Raw genomic sequence first — 20,842 nt, 5'->3', positions numbered from 1 at the left:
TCCCACCTTTTAAACAAATGGCTGGAGATCTACTGTACCTATCACCCAAACCACTACTAAGGAATCTGCTTCCCAGTCAGAGTATGTAAATGTCTTGTATAAATAGCTGGTGCTTTTCCCTGGGCCTGCCATATGGTGCTCTGATGGCCCCGAGACTTGGAATCACATAAGGAATGTAAGAACTCTAGCAGCGCAAACAGAAGGCATTACATCATGTGAGGAAGCAGGAAGAAGCCAGGCACTGAGAGATAGTGGAAGGAGCAGGTTCTCCCAACATCAGAGTAATGATGTGAAGCTCCTGATAAGGCCAGATTGTGGCACCAAATGCATTTCTATGCGAAAGCTAATGTAACTCTTTTGTATTCCATCAATGATTATTTTTAGCACAGAAAATACAGAGTAAATTCAGTACACTATTCACTAAAATATGTAATGATAATTCTAGCAGCCTTTAAACACAGATATTAGAGCCATGTAAGCATGAATGCTGTTTAACAAACATTTTTATTTTACAGAAACCTATGCCCAACATTGGTGTAGCCTACTCACTTCTCTAACTGGACCATTCTCCCCATGCCACAGCCTAGAAAATCCACTTCCTTATTACGCGGTAATGCACAAACCTAATACACATACAATATATTATTGTAAATATGTAATTGTACAATAGCTGTCAGACAGGGAGAAAGTTAAATAGAAGAAGAGTAGCAGGGTGGTGAAAAATCAAGCAGGAGGACTGAAATAGACAAGGCCAGAGATAGGGTAAAGAATAGGGTAATGTGCAGGAGGAATAAGATAGAGAAAAATAAGAGGGAAAAGGAGGAGGATAAAGAAGGACAAAAGGAACTAGGAAGAGGAGCATAAAGAAGGATGTAGGAAAGAAAAGGAGATGGAGGATAGAGAAGAATAAAAGAGGGAAAAGGATGAGGATAAAAAACAATGAAAGAAGGAAAATGAGGAGGATAGAGAAGACTCTCTTTTACACACGTTGTGCAAGCATACTGGATGTCATAGATGCCTTGCCTGCAGCCATCAACTCACTAATTTGAAAAGTGCAATGGAATAAGAAAAAAAAAGTAGCAATGTGTGGTTTGGTTCTCCAGAAATCTGAATCCACCTGAATTTATTTGGACCTGAATCGAACAAAAACTCAGTCCAGATCTCATGAAGAGATCTGATCTGAACCAAGTCCCAATTTGAATCTTCCCATGGTCAAGAATTCAATTTTTAAATCTGATATTTTTGTCTTGGGATTGCAAAAAATACATGCTTTTAGATGTTTTAATATAGCTTTTATCGATTTTTATTGATGATTATTGATTTATTTAAATCAATTTTTAATCAAGCCAAAACACGTGAGTGTGGTTTTGCCAAACCAAAACCAAAACATGATGATGAAATAGAACCAAAAGAAAAACACAGGGGTCCACGAACATCTCTATAAAAAAGCTTAAAGGCTAGCCTAAAAAGAATCCCTAATGTTATGTACATCTGCTTCCATCAAGCAATGCAGCAGGTTAAATGTAATAGAGTCAAAAGTATGAATTTACCAATAAACTTTTTTAGTGCTCACACAAGGTCATAGGATGCGGGAACATGCAAACTCGCATGTTTCCCACAATTGAACAACCTGTATTGGACAGACTCGCATCAACATGTTTTCCTATGGAAAACATAGCTCTCAGACAATGTAATAGGATGCGAGTTTTAAACTGGTACCTGAAACCTTACCAGAAACTTGTTTATAAATACATCAGCTTTTTATAGGCGAATTTGACAGAAGCATGGACAGATCAGTGAGAACTGTGCATGCTTCTGTGTTTAAAAGTTATGAAAAAGTTAAAAAAACAAAAAATAAAAAAAAAGCATAAGGTAGCATAACCAGCCCCGGGCTCTTTGACCTGGTCTTGGTTCTTAAAATTCAGGGGGGAATGTGTGAGGTTCCCCTGAATTTTAAAAACCAGCAAAGGACTCTTGGACCGGTCCTGGTTCTAAAAATATGGGAGGGAGGAATGAGTAGGGGTCCTCCATTTTTTTAGAACCAGTACTGGGTTCCACTAGCAGGGAGGTAATGCTACAGCCCGGTGACACACTTGGAGGTGTCCAGTGGCCGAAGCATTAACCCACCTAACTAGTCAGCCCAGGCCAGGATCCCCCCCCCCCCCCCCCCCTCCAGGCACTTAAGGCCTTGACTGAAGCTCGGAACTATCCTCGACACACCTGGGCTGTGGGTGATGTGTTGATAACATTAAAGATTTCATTTTGAAAAATAATATTGTTTTTTACAAGAGGAATACAGGTCCTAGCAAGCCTTCCCGCATGCAGTACTTGGAAAACCATAAGTACCAGCATGTGGGACAATGAAGTACTGGTCCAAGAACCTGTGCTGGTTCTTAAAATTCAGGGGAACCCCACAAAAAAATTTTTTCCTGAATTTTAAGAACAAGGATCTGCTCAAAGAACCTGAGACTAGTTGTACATTAGAGTAGGGAATGGGGAACATTATTTTCTAACATTTGTAACTATTTCTTAAAATTAAAAGGGGGTGCAGAGCACTTGTTAATTATATAGTGGATGCATTACCTAAGAGAAAAAAAGGGGTTAAAACACTTTAATTAATGTTTAAGCTCCTTAATGAAATTGTTATAAGGACTTGCACTGAAGGTATTGCGGGGTTTACAAGGTTGTGCCGGGTGTTACTTGGGCTGAGCCGCAGCCGCAGCGAGTCCGCTGGCTATGCTAAGCTGTCCCTATCTCTGCCTACCTCTTTTAGGTAATGCGCCCACTATATAATTAACAAACGCTCTGCACCCCTTTTTAAATTTATTACTTAACCCACCAAATCAACTGCAATCTATTAAGCACAGCGCAGTCCCACTTATTTCTCTATTATTTCTTAACTTTGACAGAAGCATGCACGGATCTCTCTTATCTGTGCATGTTTCTGTACAACTCACACTTTGCAATGAAATTCACATTACAAGGTGCGAGTTTAAGCACTAAAAAGCTTGCACATACTCACACTTGTAATGACCTCAATCTCAAAAACTCGAGGGATATTACATTTGGCGAGTTGTGAGACAAACTCGCACCTTCAAATGTGCTGGAATTGCGAGTTTGTCCTACAGAAACAAACTTGCACATCGCACCCTATTACATTTAGCCCAGCATGTTATTATTGGTCTGTGATAATTCTTAGAAGAAACATATGAATTATGTTTATGAATGGCCTATCTATCTAGTACATAAGGAACATAAGGAAAGCTGGGCTTTATAAGTTAGGAGTCCTAGAAATGTACTATACATCAAATGGTTCATCTGTACCTTCCTTTAACTTAAAATCGCAGATGATTTGAACCATTAATGGGTGGCAGAAGTACATACATATTACCATAGTGGCTCAATCTGAGAAGGAGAACTGGGCTAGAGGGTTGGGGTCGGGTGACTGACACTGGGATCCCGACCGCTACAATGCCAGCAGGGGGGCGAGCGCAATGAAGCCCCTTGCGGGGCTCGCTGCACTTGCCATTCTGCGGGCTTGGTGGCTTGCTGCACTCACCACAGGTTCTATTCCAACTCTATGGGTGTCGTGTACACCCATGGCATTCTGACGGCCAGGATCCCAGCGTCGGTATACTGACCACTGGGATCATAACTACATCCCGGGCTAGAGGATGCCCAGTGGGAGGATGGGACTAAGCTATGTGCTTAAAGTAAAAACTATTGTTGTGTCACTACCAGAACTCACCCATCAATGTCAGAGAAACGTCAGAACTCCATCATCTATGGCAAAACATCGAACACCAGAAAAACATTGATGTTTGCTATACATTGTTGGCTGATGTCCATCACTACTGGTTCTTAAAACACAATGTATAATAAACTTTTGTATCCATGATGTCTATTATCTATCTTTATAGAAATGTCTGTCAGACACATGTAGCTCTCAGGACAGTGAAGAAGGCATGTGTGCTGCCCTCTCTTCTTACGTATATGCATGTGCCAAGAAGAGTGTTTCTCTCTTTGGATGGAGAGATAGCGTTTGCCGTAAGTATCCATTTCATCTCCTAGTCTGTTCTTGTGAATTCTACAGCACTGCTCATCACTAATGGATGTTTTCATCAGTGACACAATTGCTCTACTTTCCTAAAAATGTGTTGGCTTATTTTGGTCACATTTGCTTACTAATGTCTACATCAACAATAGACAGAATTATTAAGATGGAAAAAGATTAGCCGGACCTTTTGAAAACAAAACCCTGGCCGGTCTTGAATACAGTCCTTTTGCTTAGGAACAAAGTGTGTCAACTACATGACATCTGCTCCAGAACATCCTGACTATGGGGTATATTCATGAAGCAGTGAAAAGAGTGGAGAAAAGTAGAGAAGTTGCCCATAGAAACCATTCAGCTTTGAAGGAAGCCTTTATCAAGTACATTCTATAAAATGTAAGGGAGAAGCTGTTTGGTTGCCATGGGTAACTTCTCCACTCATCTGTTTCTCTCTTTTCACTGCTTCATGAATAGACCCATAAGGCACTCAGCTTCTTTACCAGAGTCTCCCAAGCCGGCACTAAAAGAGACTTTGATACACTTTTTGTACTTGACACAATTCAGGCAAGTTATCCCGTGGGAACTTTTTATCTCTGGAGGATTACTTCCTGCTGTAATTATATTCAAGTTCCTATACTTACCAGTGAAACAGTCGACCTCTACAACATTAGTGAGTTTTATAACAGCAATTCATTTTCCAGCTTAATATTTCTGCCTATTGTGGATTTGGACAATGGGGCTTATTCAGTAAGGATCGTAAGAAGTACAAATTAGCAAAAACTGTGACCAATCGGAAAATCTGCAACACTAATTTAATGTTGCAAAAAAAGGTGGACTTATCAAATTTGCTAATTTTGCAATGAGATTTAGGGGGTAATTCCAAGTTGATCGCAGCAGGAATTTTTTTAGCAGTTGGGCAAAACCATGTGCACTGCAGGGGGGAGGGGGGAAGATATAACATTTGCAGAGAGAGTTAGATTTGGGTGGGTTATTTTGTTTCTGTGCAGGGTAAATACTGGTTGCTTTATTTTTATACTGCAATTTAGATTGCAGAATGAACTCACCACACCCAAGTCTATCTCTCTCTGCACATGTTATATCTGCCCCCCCTGCACTGCACATGGTTTTGCCCAACAGCTAAAAAATTTCCTGCTGCGATCAACTTGGAATTACCCACTTAAAATTCCGCATTTTTTGCCCAAAAACTTACACTTAGTCGCATTTTTGCGTAAAGGTTTCTGATGTCACAATTTAACATCAGCCACACATAACACTGAGCCAACCATGCCTAATGACAGGATGCGTCGAGCAACAAGACGAGCTACTTCCACTGGTGAATCCACAAACGCAGGCGGAAAAAAAAAAAAAAAAATTGTTGAAAGTTTACATACATGATATATTAATGTTTCTTTGTTATTATGATCATCCCTAATGTTATTGTTTAATATGAAAATATAAAAAAAAAAAGTGGCGCATAATTAAAATGTCAACAAAATCACAATTATTGTGGTGATGTAATAGAACATATGTTTCTTTGTCAAGGGGACAAAAAAACAATAAAAACCTTACACATGTATGTGGGTATGATTTTTGAAGATAATAATTGTTTGTTGCTTTAAATCATAAAAAAATTAAACTTTTAAACAAAAAGCCATTAACCACCCAAAAAAATGTGCTTGTAAATGTTATTGTACGTTTGTAGGAAAACAAGTGTGTTGTTGACAAACCTGCATTGTTATTAACTTAAAGAATTATTAGGTTACTACTAACATATATTTTATTTAGAGTAATACATGTGTTAAATAGTTTAAATCTCCCTTATGGTGTGTACACATGGTGAGATTCTTACTATGCCCGATTTTCACTTTGCGATTTCCCCTGAACTCCCCGGAGCCAAGCACCACCGATTGTGCCTAACTTTTCTTGAGATATGGACTATGGCCCTCATTCCGAGTTGTTCGCTCGCTAGCTGCTTTTAGCAGCATTGCAAACGCTAGGCCGCCGCTCTCTGGGAGTGTATCTTAGGTTAGCAGAACTGCTACTAAATAATTCCTTGCAGTTTCAGAGTAGCTCCAGACCTACTCCTAGATTGCAGTCACCTCAGTCCGTTTAGTTCCTGCTTTGACATCACAAATACGCCCTGCGTTCGGCCAGCCACTCCCCCGGTTCTCCAGCCACTCCTGCGTTTTTACCTGGCAAGTCTGCGTTTTTTAGCACACTCCCTGAAAACGGCCAGTTTCCGCCCAGAAATACCCACTTTCTGTCAATCACACTACGATCGCTCGAGCGAGGAAAAAACGCCGCTCGAGTTTGTGTAAATCTACAAAGTTTTGTGTGAAAGTACTTAGCGCAGCCATGTCCAAACTGCGGCCATCCAGCTGTTGAGAAACTACACATCCCAGCATGCCCTGACACAGCTTTAGCATTCTCTGACAGCAAAACTGTGTCAGGGCATGCTGGGATATGTAGTTTCACAACAGCTGGAGGGCCGCAGCTTGGACATGCCTGATTTAGCGCATGCGCGCTGCGTACCTTGCGCATGTGCATTTTCCACCTAATCGCTCCGTTGCGAAAAACGTCAACTAGCGAACAACTCGGAATGACCACCTATGTGTGCTTACGATTTTGGCTTATGTGAGATTTTGGCTTATGTGAGATTTAATTGACATATGAGATGAACTAGATAGTACACCGATCTAGCAAGGATTGACTTGCCTGCGCATTGGGATCGAATTGGGATCACAAGTGGCATAACACCTTGCAATTTGCACTAACTTTTCTTGCGATTTTGACTATATAGTCAAAATCGAAAGAAAAAATCTCACCGTGTGTACACTCCCTTACATGTTGTTAAGTTTCAATGCATCTGAATAACCTGAATTGTGGTCAGCAGTGTGAGGTGCTTCAGCTGGGTGTAATTAAGCAATGATTGCAGTGTACATCGAACATTCTACAACTGAGGTCAGCTTGTGCAGATTTTAAGGTAGACCTGTTGTCACCCAGAAACTGCACACCATAATTGGGTGTTCAGTTGCAAAAAATGCGTATGCCCCACCTATCTAAAATCTGCATACGCCCACAACACGCCCCTGCTCATAGTTTTTGCGAATCCAGCCCTTTAGTACGCCCCCTACGCGCCTAGGTTTCGTAGTGCATACGCAGTTTTTGCTACGTCTTAGAAGTTGTATTTTTTGTCTCAGATTTTGTATTCTTTGTCTCATATTTTACGTATTTTTTAGGTATTTTTGCGATTTTTGCAGTTTTGCATTCCTTGTTGAATTAGCCCTAATAACATTAACTCACATATTGTGTTTTTTTACTTTTGCCTGGGCCCAAATGAGCTTATTGCTTTTATTACCATATATTTGTAATTACATTTCTTTTTATGTTTAATTTATGTGTTCTAAATTTTTGCTGCATTATTAAATTAATTTTATTATAATGGAAGCTTCCGACCGCTTATGATAAACAAGCAAACATTATATTTTCTAGTTTATACTAAGCGTAGTTATCATTTCTGCCAATTATGTTCTCTTTTTTTCTGGGGTAATTGCAATAACCCCACTATCACTTGCCGCAGGTATAAATCTAAAACGATTGATTGATTTAAGTGGTGCTTGGAGTATCTATTGGTGTGTATTTTATACGGTATCCGGATGGTAGGTCGACACTACTTAGGTTGACAGTCACTAGGTCGATCACTATTGGTCACCACTGACATGGTCGACACATTAAAATGGTTGACACAGGACAGGTCGACACATAAAAGGGTCCACTGGTCTTTTTTTTAAATTAGATTTTTAACTTTTTCATACTTTACCATCCATGTGGACTACGATTGGGAATAGTAACCTGTGCTGAGCACAGCAATAGCGGAGCGAGGCACCTTGCCCGCAGTTTGCTCGCCATGAAAGAGAACGCGGAACACTAATTGGTGTTCCTGGTCATGTTACGGAATACATGGCACCATAAACAGATTAAAAATCCATGTCGACCTTTTCACGTGTCAACCTGTCCTGTGTCGACCATTTCCATGTGTCGTCCATTTTCATATGTCGATCATGTCAATGTTGGCCAATAGTGGTTGGCTTAATGACTGCCGACCTTAACTAGGTCGACCATTTATCCCAGACCATTTTATACATAGCCCCTGCATTTGTTCAGTTTTCATTCTGTCAATTTTTTCTTCTAGAAAAATACACAAAGATCTGCCAGGAATCTCAGGCATACCGTTATAATGTGACTCGGTGCCAGCCAACATGCCGATCTCTAAGTGAAGCAGATGTGACATGCAGTTTTAAATTTGACCTTGTGGATGGCTGTGTGTGTAAGGATGGAACCTATATGAATGACAATGGGGATTGTGTTTTGCCAAGTTCATGCCCATGTTACTACCAAGGGAAAGTAATGGAAGCTGGAGAAATGATTACGGAGAATGGAGTTGCGTGGTAAGTTTCCTTGGTAAAAACAACAACTTGCCCTGGTACCCTCTAAACCAGGTAAATAGGTAGAGGCAGCTCTCATAGGGACTTGCACATCAAAAGAATGACACTGCAGCCACAGTGGTTTAAAGTCTGACATTTCAGATATACAGTATAATCTTTCTTCAGAGACCACAGATACATAAATAAGCTTACCTTAATAGAAGAAGACACCCAAGAGTGTGCGGTACACATCAGCAAGATTCTGGGTCGGCACAGAATCCTGACGTCACCAGGTACTGCCTCTGGCCAGATGCGGCTCCCCTGGCTTACAATACCATGGAAATGGGGTAAACATACAAAGACTAGCCGAATGTCTATAACACTGAACACAAATATTAAATAGAACAGATGCACAAATATTAGCAAATATCTACAGAAGCAAAGCGTGGCAACCATGCAATACATGTATACACAGGCTAATATAAAATGAAACGGAATATAAAATCAGTACTAAAGCTGTGACCCACCTCTGGGGAATCCGCAAATGATGCACCTGGTGCACCTGTAATTAATTACCAGTCTTCCTTGTCATAAAGTGTCCTGAGGTAGGTTTTCTGAATGAGGTGATGTCAGTGCGGACCACGTAATCATTCATATTTTTTTGCCACATTTATAACATGGCATGATCTTCAGATTTCTTAGAGAGGATAAGTCTGGATCTTCTGATGTAAAGAATTATTCATGGACAATGAATTGGGGAAGGGGAAGCACACACAGTGGCATAGCTACAAGGGTGCAGGGGGAGCGATTTCTCACATCTGGCACACGCCTGTCTCTGGAGTCTCAAGGCAACCGGTGACTCTGCCTGCGGCTGCTCTCCTGGTGTCTGGGATCAGAGATTCTGGACCTCACTCAGCTTGGATCGCTATTGAGACAGAAATTTAGATTTTCTCTGAACTGTTTCTGCTAAAAAATGCTTGTGAAGATCCACTCAGAAATTTAAAATACGCCCACCGATGTGATCCATATGCAGAAATTGAGTACCATCGACATTTGTGGTTGACCCATGTATGCACAGGATATATGTGGCATCAGTTTCAGTGGCGCAGAAAAGGTCTCAGGCGTTATAGCGAGTGGAGTTTTTTTTAATAATTTGTATACCAACAGCTTCAAAAAAAATAGGGTATATACACTCTATTCAATTAACAAAGGAATAATCTCAGATGCTGTGGTAGATACAGTTAGCTCTAGTAACTATGGGTGGCAGGTCATTCAGATCTGATGGATGGGCTGCTAATTTTGCTGTCCTGCGTTCAGATAGTCACCGCCTCCAGGGGGAGTGTAAATTTACCATGCAAGTGTGCGATCCCATGTGTACGCAGAGGTGCTAAAATCCACTTTGTGCAGTCTCTGCGCAGCCCAGGACTTACTCCTATAGTGCGATCACATCAGGCTGATCGGGGCCTCCATTTTTCTGGACACTCCCAATAAACGGTCAGTTATCACCCACAGACGGCTTCCTCCTGTCAGTCACCTTGCGAATGCCCATGTGAATGGAATTCGCACCATCCCATCACTCACCGGCGATGCACTTTGTTGTTGTCCGACACGCATGCGCATTACAGTGCATACACATGAGCAGTTAGTACCTGATCACCCGCTGTGCGAAAACACACAGCAGCGATCAGATCTGAATGACCACCTATATCAGCAGCCGCCCAGAATAGAGGTATGCCGGCCTCTAGAAAAAAACTAATAATAGGAACAATCTGGGTGGCGTTTAATAATACATAAGATAACCAGTATATAAATAAAAAAGTATTTATTCAGCTAAAATAACAATCTGAATGAACCTCCTGGGGGTATTTCAAACATTTATAACAGTGTACACGTTAAACGTTAGTTATTCATATTAGAACACAATTTGAATATTTAAAATAAATTAGCCACATAGATAGTCCAACATTTCCAGAGTATTTTGAGTGGTGTAATTCCCACAAGATTAGTAAAGAGTACAGAGTGACCAATGTAATAGTAATATTGTATCAGATAGTTAGCCGTAGTATGGTTATGGCAGCAGGGGCACTCAGATGTAAAACATTCTGCCCGTGCTGCTGGTATAGAATGCTGACAGGGGGCACAAAATCCTTGTGTGCATGCACTAACCATTCACGTGAATGATGACAGGAGTGGCATCCGGTCCTATCCTTTCGTGCACTGAGACCTGCAGGAGATGGTCACTAGATGTTACACTGCTGGTAGATCCCAGATGGCACACCTCTTTTGTTGTGCTCTCCTGTGCAGAGTGGCTGGAGCGAAGTGGATATTGGCCTTGCTTCGTGTGGTAGTAGGAGCAGCTCACCGGATGGTACTCCAATCACTGGACAGGCTATTTATGTGCACCAACACTTTCTGGCCTGGTTTCATTTCATTAGTACACATAAACAGCCTGGTTAGTGATTGGAGTACCATCCGGGAAGCACCCAGATTTTGTGCCCCCTATCAGCATTCTATACCAGCAGCACGGGCAGAATGTTTTACATCTTAATGCCCCTGCTGCCATAACCATACTACGGCTAACTATCTGATACAATATTACTATTACATCAGTCACTCTGTACTCTTTACTAATCTTGTGGGAATTATACCACTCAAAATACTCTGGAAATGTTGGACTATCTATGTGGGTAATTTACTTTAAATATTCAAATTGTGTTTTAATATGAATAGCTAACATTTAATGTGTACACTGTTATAAATGTTTGAAATACCCCCAGTGTTAGGTTCCTGGTGCTCAGAACAAGGGAGATGTTGCGTAGTGAGTCCTGAGCACCAGAACGTGATGCTGAAACGAGGTGTGGTGTGTAAATAGCCCCTAGCACCCTACCTCCGTTGTTTCACCCGTGTGGTCCGTTCACGCCTGAGTGACTATGGTTTCTTGGGCCCACGGCAGCCGCGTTTGAAGGGCGGATTAGGTCTGCCCAACTCCGATGCCCCCAGGTCTTAGATTGAGACAAGGCGTGAACCGAGACAGGATAATAACAAGGGGACCTCTAGCTAAAACAAACAGAAGGCTAGGAGCTACTAACAACCCTAAACCTAAATATATGTGCGGCACGCCGCCAAAGGAAAAGAACAACAAAGGAAATGCTGTCCACTCGCAGACACAATACCGTTGTGTACCGGCGGTGACAGCACAAGCAGAACCCTCTGCAAAACACCAGAAACAAATTATAACCAAAGAATACTGCGGCCTGAGCCGACGGACGTGGCAAAGCCGCTACTCACGGAACCGGTACAAATACTGGCAAACGGACAGGAACCCCCAATGTAGCCGACACAGACTCTCAGAACTGGAGGACAGGCAGAATCCCAAACGACAGACCGGTGGACACCAAGAAGCCAGATATTCGACCAGGCACAGACAAAGCCACAGGACTCCTGGACAGGAACGCTTCACGGCAGGACACAGGATCAGACACTGGAATCGACATTGGAATCGACACAGGAACCGACACTCAAAGCAGCTAGACAGACACTGCTAGACAGGAGCTCAGGAACTGGCAGGGACTAGCTCAGAACTCAAGAACTCTGGAACCCAGGAAACCTGGAAATCTGGAAATATCACCAGCGTCTGTGAATTGCACTTAGCCAGCATATAACAGAGAGTCTTAATTAATTATGTCGTGCAGCTGCCCTGCTGCACAACTGAGAGGTGCAATCAACAGACAGGTGAGGCTGAACACATGGGAACAAGCTGCAATCACACAGACTCACCACTGGCAGCAAACAAGAATCTTCTTAAACCAGAGCAATGGGAAATCCTGGCCTGCAAGACTACTTATAAACATAAAATAGGAATGAACCACTACCTGTGGTTCATAACAGTACCCTCTCTTTAAGGGTGGGCTCCGAACACCCCATGACACCCACGGGGAACAGAAACAGAAGTATAACATAAAATACATAACCAAAAATGCAAAACAGGAATGAGCCACAGCCGTGGCTCATAACATTACCCCCCCTTGAGGAGGGGTCAAAGGACCCCAAAATTCAGACTTTCCAAAACAAGGGATACAAAAAAAACCTGACACACAGGTCTAACAGAAACAAGCTGTGACAACAGCTTGTAACGGTGCCCCCCCCCTTGACGGTGGCCACTGGACACAAGACAAGGAAAGAAAAAAAAAATCTTTTTTTTTTCTATTTTTTTTTTAACATGGCAAGAGTCAATAATCATTTCTTTTTCTTCATCTTCTTATTTTTACAAAGTTCTTCAGGTCTGACCAAGGTAATTCCCCAAACATTGTCTGAACTGATGGTACCTCCCAGCAAGGTTGGGTTCAAATCAGAGATTGGTTTCTTAACCTTGGGAGCTGAACTTTCAGGCAAAGTACTACTATTAGAAGAAGAGAGAAAAGCACATCCTGCAGTCAAAACAACGGGCTGAGACTCTTGTGCCGAATTTACAGAATACGGTGAACTCTCAGCAGATAAGACGGGTGACCTAGAGTAACCTGAACCAATTTCTTTGGAACCATATCTCTTAATAACTGCATCACTGAATGCCGGGGGATCCTGAAGAATGGGATCTTCAGCTTTCATTAGGCTGGTTGCCCACTCAAAAGGCTCTCCTCTAAAGGAATATATCAGATAGAGCACAAGGTTCTCTGAAGTGATGCCCAGAAATGGTCTAAACAACAAAATGGTGTAATAGTGTTTGTAAAGCGCCAGAAATTGGACTAAGTCCCCATCAAAGATTATAGATGTTGAGATATCAACAGAGTCAGGATCTGCTTCCTTCCCATCTGACTGACTAGAGTGCATTGCTAGGACCTGGTCACTATTGACCTTACTCGAGGCTAAGACTTTCTGAACCCCACCTGGGGCAGTGACTTTCTGAACTCCACCTGGGGCAGTGGCCCTCGGAACCCCACCTGGGGGAGTGGCCCTCGGAACCCCACCTGGGGTAGTGACTTTCTGAACCCCACCTGGGGTAGTGACTTTCTGAACCCCACCCGGGGCAGTGACTTTCTGAACCCCACCCGGGGCAGTGACTTTCTGAACCCCACCCGGGGCAGTGGCCTCCGGGAACCCCGCTGGGGCAGTGGCCTCCGGGAACCCCGCAGGGGCAGTGGCCTCCGGGAACCCCGCTGGGGCCAGCAACTCGGATTCTTTTACTGGGACCGGGCCGTTGGCCTCCCTCACTGGGACCGGGCCGACGGCCTCCCTCTCTGGGACCGAGCCGTCGGCCTCCCTCTCTGGGACCGAGCCGTCGGCCTCCCTCTCTGGGACCGAGCCGTCGGCCTCCCTCTCTGGGACCGAGCCGTCGGCCTCCCTCTCTGAGTCGATAATTATCGAAACTTCTCCCGGGACTAAGACTTCCGGGACCTTTGCTGAAGCTATAACCTTCAGAACCTCCACTAACGCTATGCCTCTTGAGTCCTTTCCTGGGGAAGCGACCTCTAGACCCTTCTTTAGAGCTGCATCTCTCGAGACCCCACTTGGGGATATTACTTCAAAGATCCCTTCTGGGGTTTTGCTTCTCGAGTTCCCTTTTAGAACTATGGTTTTAGACACCTTCTCTGGAGTTGCGCTTTTCAAGTCTCTACCTGGGGTAACAGCTTCTGAGACCCCTTCTGGTATTGACACCTGAGCAATAATATTCGATGTCCCTCTATAACCTAGAGCATCGGGTACCGCTCTAGGACTCTGGGCATCGGGTACCGCTCCAGGACCCTGGGCATCGGGCACCGCTCCAGGACTCTGGGCATCGGGCACCGCTCCAGGACTCTGGGCATCAGGCACCGCTCCAGGACTCTGGGCATCGGGCACCGCTCCAGGGGTTTGCAACTCTGCTTCCACAGGAAAATCAAGAGAGGAGAGAAACATTCTCCTTTGGTTCCTGAATCTATAATGGGGCTCCCTAGCCCAAGGACCCCAATTATAGGACAAAGTGCTTTTTAGTGTGGGTTGTGTGACAAGTACCTCTGCCACAGTAGAGACAGGAGTAGGTCTTGTATCCTGACTCAACTTGGCCAGAGGGCAGGACTTGTCGCCACACTTTGGCTTGCGCAACTCACAGGTCTGCAGATAGTGGCCTAAACCCCCACAATATAGGCATAAATCTAAGTTTCTGCGACGCAGACGCTCCTCTTCTGAGAGCCTGGGCCGCAGAAAACTTTCAAACTTATTCTCTCTAATTAAACCTGAGGATTCACTTGTCACCATACTGTGAACAAGAGTCTCTTTAGAGAATGTACTCTCAAGAACTTCTGGCAAAATAAGCAAAATTTTGGTCAGAAGGTTTTGCAGTTGCTTTAAGGATTGCTGCAAAACTTCCAGCCGCTCAGGTTTCAAAGCACTGAAAGCAGAGTTCAGGGCTGAGAGAGATGCCTGCAGGGCTTGCATAGTTGGCATAGGAGGATTTTAAACTAGACAAGACAAGACTAGACTAGACTAGACAAGACAAGACAAGACTGGACTGGATTTTTAAACTAGACAAGACAAGACTGGATTTTTAAACACCGGACTGGATTCTGCACACTGAATTCTAGACAGGACTGGATTCTAAACACCGGACTGGATTCTGCACACTGAGTTCTAGATAGGACTGGATTCTAAACACCGGACTGGATTCTGCAAACTGAATTCTAGACAGGACTGGATTCTAGACAAGACACTGGACTGGGCCAAAAAAGAAAAAGTTTTATTTATTTTTTGTTGTATGGCTGGTGATAATGTTAGGTTCCTGGTGCTCAGAACAAGGGAGATGTTGCGTAGTGAGTCCTGAGCACCAGAACGTGACGCTGAAACAAGGTGTGGTGTGGAAATAGCCCCTAGCACCCTACCTCCGTTGTTTCACCCGTGTGGTCCGTTCACGCCTGAGTGACTATGGTTTCTTGGGCCCACGGCAGCCGCATTTGAAGGGCGGATTAGGTCTGCCCAACTCCGATGCCCCCAGGTCTTAGATTGAGACAAGGCGTGAACCGAGACAGGATAGTAACAAGGGGACCTCTAGCTAAAACAAACAGAAGGCTAGGGGCTACTAACAACCCTAAACCTAAATATATGTGCGGCACGCCACCAAAGGAAAAGAACAACAAAGGAAATGCTGTCCACTCGCCGACACAATACCGTTGTGTACCGGCGGTGACAGCACAAGCAGAACCCTCTGCAAAACACCAGAAACAAATTATAACCAAAGAATACTGCGGCCTGAGCCGACGGACGTGGCAAAGCCGCTACTCACAGAACCGGTACAAATACTGGCAAACGGACAGGAACCCCCAATGTAGCCGACACAGACTCTCAGAACTGGAGGACAGGCAGAATCCCAAATGACAAACCAGTGGACACCAAGAAGCCAGATATTCGACCAGGCACAGACAAAGCCACAGGACTCCTGGACAGGAACGCTTCACGGCAGGACACAGGATCAGACACTGGAATCGACATTGGAATTGACACAGGAACCGACACTCAAAGCAGCTAGACAGACACTGCTAGACAGGAGCTCAGGAACTGGCAGGGACTAGCTCAGAACTCAAGAACTCTGGAACCCAGGAAACCTGGAAATCTGGAAATATCACCAGCGTCTGTGAATTGCACTTAGCCAGCATATAACAGAGAGTCTTAATTAATTATGTCGTGCAGCTGCCCTGCTGCACAACTGAGAGGTGCAATCAACAGACAGGTGAGGCTGAACACATGGGAACAAGCTGCAATCACACAGACTCACCACTGGCAGCAAACAAGAATCTTCTTAAACCAGAGCAACGGGAAATCCTGGCCTGCAAGACTACTTATAAACATAAAATAGGAATGAACCACTACCTGTGGTTCATAACACCCAGGAGGTTCATTCAGATTGTCATTTTAGCTGAATAAATACTTTTTTATTTATATACTGGTTATCTCATGTATTATTAAACGCCACCCAGATTATTCCTATTATCAGTCGCAGTGGCGCCATGTTTATGATCGCAGCTGATGTCAGATGGCCATGACACATCTGCGTTTTCCCAACAACTCCCTACAAATACCATGTAACCTATGTGATTGCACCTCTCTGGGCCTATGGTTCCGGTGTGATCGCAGTTCCTGCGCTTTCATGCACACGTGATGCGGTCGCAGCCCAGTCACCCAATAATCACCCGATTTGCGATTTAGCAATTTTGTAACTGAAGCTGAATAAGTCATCTGCCTGCTGCTGCTCTCCCGACACCTGCTGCTGCTTTTTCTCCGGCAGATCAGCTACATGATCATTTTTGAGCAGAGCCGCTTCTCCTGCTCTGAGCTCTCAGGCCCTCCCCTCCCGCACTCACAGCCAAACAGCATAGTACACATCCATCTGTCACATTCCTTCCAGGCGTGAGGTCAGGAGGGTGAGAATCAGTTATCTCAGGTGACATCATTACACAGCACCAAATAGAGGTGAGAGTCCGCACAGACTTGATCCAATAGGATCTGAGAGATGTCACATAGAAGAGTGTGATGTCTTCAAACCAGCATGTAATGGTAATGTAATCAGGACTTAGGGGATATGTACTATAATGAAAATAAGAAGTTTGAAAGTGCGTGTTTCAAGTATATAATTTTTATTTATTTTACATGACAAATAGCTTAAGTTATATATTGATTAAGGTGTAATACAGTGATAATTATATTACAAGGTCATATTTATGGGTGTGGATCATAGGGTCGACAGTAACTAGGTCAACAGTCATTAGGTTCACCACTATTGGTCGACAGTGACTAGGTCAACACCTGAAATCGGTTGACACGGTCATTAGGTTGACATGGACAAAGGTCTACATGCATTTTTTATATTTTTTTGGTGTCGTTTTCTTCGTAAAGTGACCGGGAATCCCAATTAGTGCACCGTGTCCCCTTTCATGGCTCGCTTTGCTTGCCATGCTTCGGGCAAGGTGCCTCGTAGTCCACGTGGATCGTAAAGTATGAAAAAGTTCAAAAAAATGAAAAAAATTGTGAAAAGCTCATGTCAATCTTTTCATGTGTCGACCTTTGCCAGGTCGACCTAGTGACCACGTTGACCTATTGAACATGTCGACCTAATGCATGTCGACCAATAGTGGTCGACCTAATGAGTGTCGACCTAAAGACTGGGTACCATAAATTATATACAGCGTGGTATAGACAATTGGAGAGATAAAGGGACAAAAACATGTAACAAATGTATCAGCCAGTGTGTTCAGTGACTCTCCATAATAATGGATAGGAGACTATTCTGTTGATCAGAAAGTGCCGTGGCTGTATTAATGAAATCACATAATAAATATGTGTACACAGTGCAGTAAATAGAATGTGCAACAAAATTACAAAATATGACACAAATAATTAAAAAGCTGGCAAGATTTTCAAGAATATTGCAGGGTACCAAGAATGTAGATCTCATATCAGCATATAATATGTTCTACATATACTGTATGTATATACACACACACACACACACACACACACACACACACACACACACACACACACACACACACACACACACACACATGGTATCAATGCCAATGCAATTGCTACCAGAGTGCCTCTGCATTTAAACTTCCTCCTATAGCAATATTATCCTAATGTCATGATGTTTAGTAGACTCCTAGCAATAAGTGTGCAGAATTATGTTAAGGTATTTTTTACACCATTTAATAGACACTAATTTCCTGGGGTACTGTATGTCAGAGGAGAGGAAAGAAAAATGTGAATAAAAAAGAACTATTACATTTGCCAGTAGCAGTACCTTTTCTATCTAATATCCTAACTTTTTTATGTTTCAAAATCCTACTCACCCCAGCTAAGTCGTCCCTTCTTTGCAAGCCCAGATGTTATGAAGTTACTCACCCATCACTGGATTAGGAAGTTTATCAAATAATAAGGGTTTGTGACTATAGGATTGGATGAGTATTTTGTCATTCCATGCTGATTGGCCAAGTTTGTCAGCATTCTGAGACTCATCCAATCAGCAGTCTCAACAATGTGCTTATGTCACATTCAAACTTCTCTAGGTGCAGTGTTAAGTGTTACTACATATTTATTGTTTCAATAGTTGTGGGAAGGATTTTGGAAATATTGGAGACTTACTGTATACAGTAGGTCTGGCTGTCATCTTTTATGTATGGTGGTTACATTAGTACTTTACCACAAGTAGTATGTGCACTTGTTTGTTATTGCAATGTTTGTTTTGAATGTGGTATTGCTTTGGCATAAATTAATTAGTGATGTGCAGTTCGGTTCTCCAGACATCTGAATCCACCTGGATTTTGTGGATCCAAACTGAACCAAAACCTAATCCAGAGACCTCGAGAACATCCGAACTGAGTCCTGATTCAAATCTTTCCACAGTTAGGAATTCAGATTTTAAATCCAATTTTCAGGTTTTGAGTTGCAAAAATGACATGATTTTAGCTGCTTTTATAATTTTTTATTGATATTTAATCAATGGTTAATAATGTTTTTATCGGTTTTAAACCAAACCGAAATCTGATTTCGAACTCCAAAAAATGTGGATTTGCCAAAACCAAAACTCAATGATGATGAATTAGAGCCAAAACCAAAACATAGGGGTAAATTTACTAAGATGGGAGTTCTATTCAAGATGGGATGTTGCCAATAGCAAATCAGATTCCAGGTATTATCTTCTAGAAGGTGGTAGATAAATGAGAAGCAGATTCTGATTGGTTACTATGGCAAACATCCCATCTTAAATAGAACTCCCATCTTAGTAAATTTACCTAATACGGTCCATGCACATCTCTAGAAAAATAATATATATATATATAACTGTGAATATATATTTTCTTATTTTTACAGTAAATGCGAAAAGGGCCAGCTGAACTGTATGGGATCATTAATTAAAAAGTCAGGTAAACCAACACTCTACAAATATTTACGTTTTAGAGTATACTACACTTTTATTCTAAGAGATCAGGTTAACATGTTGCCAAATCATATACAGAATAAATTGATTGGTAATGCATTATTTAGCAGATAGTTTTAAGATGGCAAAGAACTAAAAGTGTAAGATGCTGTATGTTCTGGATAGAAGAACAGAATGTGGTAGCAGAAAAACAAATGTATTTTTCATCCTCTTGGGAGACACCGAGAATATGTCGAAGTATGCTAAGTCCAGAGGAGTGTGGGCACTTTTAATCTAAAGAATACTACCTTCCCCTATCAGAGCACTTATGTTTAATCAAACTGCCCTGAAAATGTGGAGATTTTTTAGAACTGTTTTGCAGATTTTTGCTTTTTTTAAACACAAAATGCTGCTCCAGATCATGGACCTGGTTTGGAACTGTAGAAAAAGAATACAGTGCTGATAGCTGTGTGAGGAATAACAGTGGGTCTGGAGGTACTATAGCAGATGTGATTAGTCTCTTATGCAGTGGCTTCTCGCCAGTAGCTGTTGGATCAATCTTTCTTCTCACTCCCCCATAGTGGGTTGTATTCATTATGGGTACCTACAGTAGTTTTGGCAGTGGGGTTACTGGGCACAATGCATAGGGATGGCAGCCATCTTGGTACTGGGTCTTGGAGCGGAAATTGTTCCCTCCTAGCTTCTGCACTTTCTCCTTGGCTCATACCCATGTTTGAGTACAGAAGCAGGCTGTAGGCTTTATAGGAGCTGCAGTATTCCCTGTATACTCTACCTGGTGTTAATATATTTTGGGGGTGTTTAGTTTCCTTAGATTTACTGGGCTTTGTAGACTGTTTTGCAGTTTCACTTTCTTTTTTTGTGTTTGTCTGTTTTCTGTTTGCTATCATGTCTAACAAGACACCTATGGCTGTGATGAGTACTCCCATTAAAGGAGTTACCTCCTCACTTTACCTACCAGTGGAACTCCAGCTTACCAGGTGGGAAATTTGGTGTTGCCAATGTTGGAGGTTTATGCATCCAATTTTCTAGAACCAGCCTGGGCAAGGGTTATGGCTGTTTCCCTGAATAATCTTATTCAGTTCTTCTCCAGCTTCTGAAAATGTAGTTGGGTTTCCTGCAATTAGCAGTGAGAAATGTTGCATCCAACATGGTGGTGTTCATTATGGACATAAAAAACTTAGAAGCAGATTTACTTATTCTCCAGGATCTTCATTCCAGGGAGTGGTCCTTTAATACAGAAATGGAAAGATGGGGCTCAGTCAGATGTTGACATGTTGGCATCTCAGATCAACCACCAGGACTAGGAACCCTAGGATATTTAATTAGATGCTATGCCATTATTATAAGACATTCAACGCATCTACTTGTTCCTGATGATATTAAAGTGGGTGAAATGGAAACACTGTCTAGTCATTCTAGTTGCTGTGGATTGGTCATGTTGAGCATGGAATGTAAGCATTCTCA

At 42.6% G+C, this 20,842-nt stretch overlaps 1 protein-coding gene across 1 annotated transcript in view; it reads left to right on the top strand.

The window, feature by feature from the left end:
* LOC134968665 (mucin-5B-like) overlaps positions 1-20,842 on the top strand; it is a 171,731-nt gene that overhangs the window by 61,072 nt on the left and 89,817 nt on the right. The window contains exons 17-20 of the mRNA XM_063944187.1: positions 516-610; positions 3,921-4,047; positions 8,244-8,499; positions 19,312-19,351. Of these exons, the coding sequence (XP_063800257.1) occupies positions 516-610; positions 3,921-4,047; positions 8,244-8,499; positions 19,312-19,351 (518 nt within the window). The remainder of the gene's footprint in view (positions 1-515; positions 611-3,920; positions 4,048-8,243; positions 8,500-19,311; positions 19,352-20,842) is intronic.

The sequence above is a fragment of the Pseudophryne corroboree genome, chromosome 11 (assembly GCF_028390025.1).
Source record: "Pseudophryne corroboree isolate aPseCor3 chromosome 11, aPseCor3.hap2, whole genome shotgun sequence".
Classification (NCBI taxonomy): domain Eukaryota; kingdom Metazoa; phylum Chordata; class Amphibia; order Anura; family Myobatrachidae; genus Pseudophryne; species Pseudophryne corroboree.
This window is presented reverse-complemented; position numbering and strand designations above follow the sequence as displayed.